This window comes from Lepidochelys kempii, chromosome 13 (assembly GCF_965140265.1).
Source record: "Lepidochelys kempii isolate rLepKem1 chromosome 13, rLepKem1.hap2, whole genome shotgun sequence".
In the NCBI taxonomy this organism is placed as follows: Eukaryota; Metazoa; Chordata; order Testudines; family Cheloniidae; genus Lepidochelys; species Lepidochelys kempii.
Window position 1 is genome coordinate 33,051,211 of NC_133268.1, and position 3,256 is coordinate 33,054,466.

A 3,256-nucleotide genomic window follows, 5' to 3' on the forward strand; every position below is an offset into this window, starting at 1 on the left:
GACTGTACACATTGAGATATAAAAAGTTAAAGCTTTATAACCAATAAAACACAAATTGTAAGCCTCACATGTCAACGTGTACAAAATAAATATCCTTATATCAAACTCCAGTAGGTTCTCAAGTAGCGTTTTTTGACTGTCTGTCTGTAAATTTCAGTGGTTACTGATCGAAATGTTTTTTCATCAATGTGTGTGTTTGCTGTCAAGTACCTCTAAAAATCCAACCTGTCCAAGTCTAATCATAATGTATACATACAGGGAGGTGAATGAAAGTTGCACGGGCAACTTTAATCCTGGCATTTCCTAACTTTGAGAGAGACAGAGTTATACTCTAGTTCAGTCACAAACTATTGGGCTTGCTGCATACTAAATGCTCATCTTGCTCCTTCTAGCCTTAAAATAAAGGATTGTGTGGATTGAGAGCCACATTTCACCACACACCTCGTGTCGAGTACGTCTTCACTCCAAAGGGAGTCCCATGGATCTCAGTGTGTAATATTATAATAAGAGTATCAGAATCCTGTCTTCTAGGGGCAAATTTTCCTTTTGTAAAAAACTGTTATATGGGAAAGTTAATAAATTGGTGCTCTATTGTAGAAAAGTCAAAATTTCTAACAGAACTTCTGGAGATTTATTAAGAAGAAATTTAATGACATTTCTAAGGGTTCAGTCCACTTTTATGAAAACCAAGGGGAGACTTGCCTTCATTTTCAATGGGAGAGAGCTACAAATGGGGCCTTTAACCTGTGGTATTTTCCTTAGCCCTAGCCCTTTGCTTCTATTTTTAATGCTTATCTCATTCCTTTTCCCAAGAAAATGGAGACAGTGAAAGAGAGAAACCACACAGCACTGACGGAATTCATCCTGCTGGGGTTTGGAAGTGGTCTGGGGCTCAAGGTGGGCCCCTTTGTGGTGTTTCTGGGGATTTACATGGCAACTGTGCTGGGGAACACCATCATGGTCTTCCTTATTAAAGCCCACTCTCGCCTGCACACCCCAATGTACTTCTTCCTCATGAACCTGTCGCTCTTAGACCTTTGCTACTCCTCCACCATCGCCCCCAAAGCCATGGCGAGCTTTCTAGCAGGCAGCAAAACCATTTCCTTCAATGGATGTGCCACCCAATTCTTCTTAGTCGCTGTCTTTGTCACCACTGAGACATTCATCCTGGCAGCCATGGCATATGATCGATACACCGCCATCTGCAACCCACTCCTGTATCCCATCGCCATGTCCAAGCAGGTTTGCGTTCAGCTGCTGGTGGGTTCCTATGTTTGCGGCGGTGTAAACTCCATGGTGCAAACAGTCTTCACCTTTACACTGTATTTCTGTGGGTCCAATGAGATAGATCACTTCTTCTGTGACGTTCCACCCCTGCTAGGCCTCTCATGCACCAACACAGACATCAATGAACTGGTGCTGTTCACTTTATCCAGCCTCATCATTGTGAGCACTTCCATGGTCATTTTCATCTCCTATGCCTACATCATCTCCGCCATCCTCAGGATTCGCTCTGCTGAGGGCAGACGCAGAGCCTTCTCCACCTGCACCTCCCACATGATGTCCGTGAGTTTATTTTACGGGACTCTTACCTTCATGTACACCCAGCCCAGTTCGCTAGCATCTCCAGCTCAGAGTAAAGTGGTGTCTGTGTTTTATACCCTGGTCATCCCTATGTTGAATCCCCTCATCTACAGCCTGAGGAACAAGGATGTGAAAGAAGCTTTGGGAAGAACCATCAGCTCAGTGTTTCTAAAATGAACCTTCTCTATGAAAATTGAACTAGATAATCCTTTGGGTTATGGTAAAACTAGTACAGTAACAGTCGTAATTTCTATCTATCTAAACTAGCAGTTCCCATTTGTAATAATTTCTCACTCTAAATTTGTATGCCACCCCCAGCACTGGAGTATGCCATTATAAGAATGATTTAAAAATAAATCAAGCAACCCTCTGTGTATCTATGTTACATTTTTTCGCATTGTTATCTATTCATGTAACTTAGTAATGCATCTGATCTGGAAATATGGATTCAAACATCTCTGAACCTTGGGGAGTGTTCGAGATTGGTGTTGGAATCTCACAACTGCTCTATTAATGATGATCCAAACACTGGAACTCAAGAATAATCCCTTGTCTTAATGTGTGTGTGTTATATCACAGTTTACTGCCTGGCCCCCCGTGACTAATTGACCAAAGGAAGTAAATTACGATTTTCCGAAGCACTCAGTGTTGCTGTCAGTGACAAAATGTTTTATGGATGAAAAGTTCAGATTTAGGTTGACCAAAACCGTTGGCAAATTTGAGTTGAGTTTTCCAAATTTTTGTCAGTTGGAAAGAAAAAAAAAAAGATTTGTTTTTAAATCAAAACGTTTCCTTTCAACATTTAAAAAAGAAACATTTTAATTGTTTGATTAAAAATACTTTTTCATTTAGAATTTTATTGCAATTTTATTTTCTTAAGAATGGTTAAAAACTCCAAAATGAGAAAAGGAAAATATTGTGTTTGGGGAATCTGGCTAAACTTTTTGTTCAACCCAAAATAATTTTTTTCAACTTGTTTGGTTCACTGAATCATCATCATCTAAAATACGTTCTTTCAGATTTTTAGTTCAGCTAGTGACTAGAAAAGTCGGTTATTTTCACAGCTACATACGTGGGTATTTCAGACACAGGAGGCATAGTACAAGTGTGAACTACTGTTCTTGTCCTCAGTGGTTCTGAACACCATTTCTTCTCACTCAAGTCAAAAGCAATTGCGCCTGCCAAAGAAGAGGTGTGATAACAGTTGAATGGGAGATCAGCCACAGCATCTAACAGACATCTTGCTGCTTCTACAGTTGCTTATTTGGTGGGAATCCTAGGACATTAATAGGCCAAATAACCATTCAGTTGGGCCTGTCCCAGTGCTTCTGTCATAGATCCACTTTTAAACAGTCCCTTGGTGGTTCAGAATTCAGACAGGCCAATGCCAGGGCTCCCCCCAGACCAAGCTGCTGGAGAATCTGTCTTGTCTCTGCCCCTGTCTCTTTGTCTGTCAGTCCTAGGTGACAGCTCCTGAATCTCTGTGAGCCCAGCTCTTATCACAGCTATCGTCAGACACCGTTCCCCAGCTCAGGGCCCTTGCTGTGGTAGGTGTTTCCATTACCTCTTTCACAACCGTCATTTACATATGTAGGCTTTATTCAATATGTCAGTGTCTCTGGGTCTCCAACCAGGCAGCTTTGTTAGTCCATCATCTCATAGAATCATAGAA

General features: G+C 41.3%; 1 protein-coding gene across 1 annotated transcript; it reads left to right on the top strand.

The window, feature by feature from the left end:
* Window positions 1-816: 816 nt before the first annotated feature.
* Window positions 817-1,761, top strand: LOC140897013 (olfactory receptor 9S13-like). Its single transcript, XM_073309265.1, has one exon. The coding sequence runs from the start codon at window positions 817-819 to the stop codon at window positions 1,759-1,761; it is 945 nt and encodes a 314-aa protein (XP_073165366.1).
* The last annotated feature ends 1,495 nt before the right edge of the window (window positions 1,762-3,256 follow it).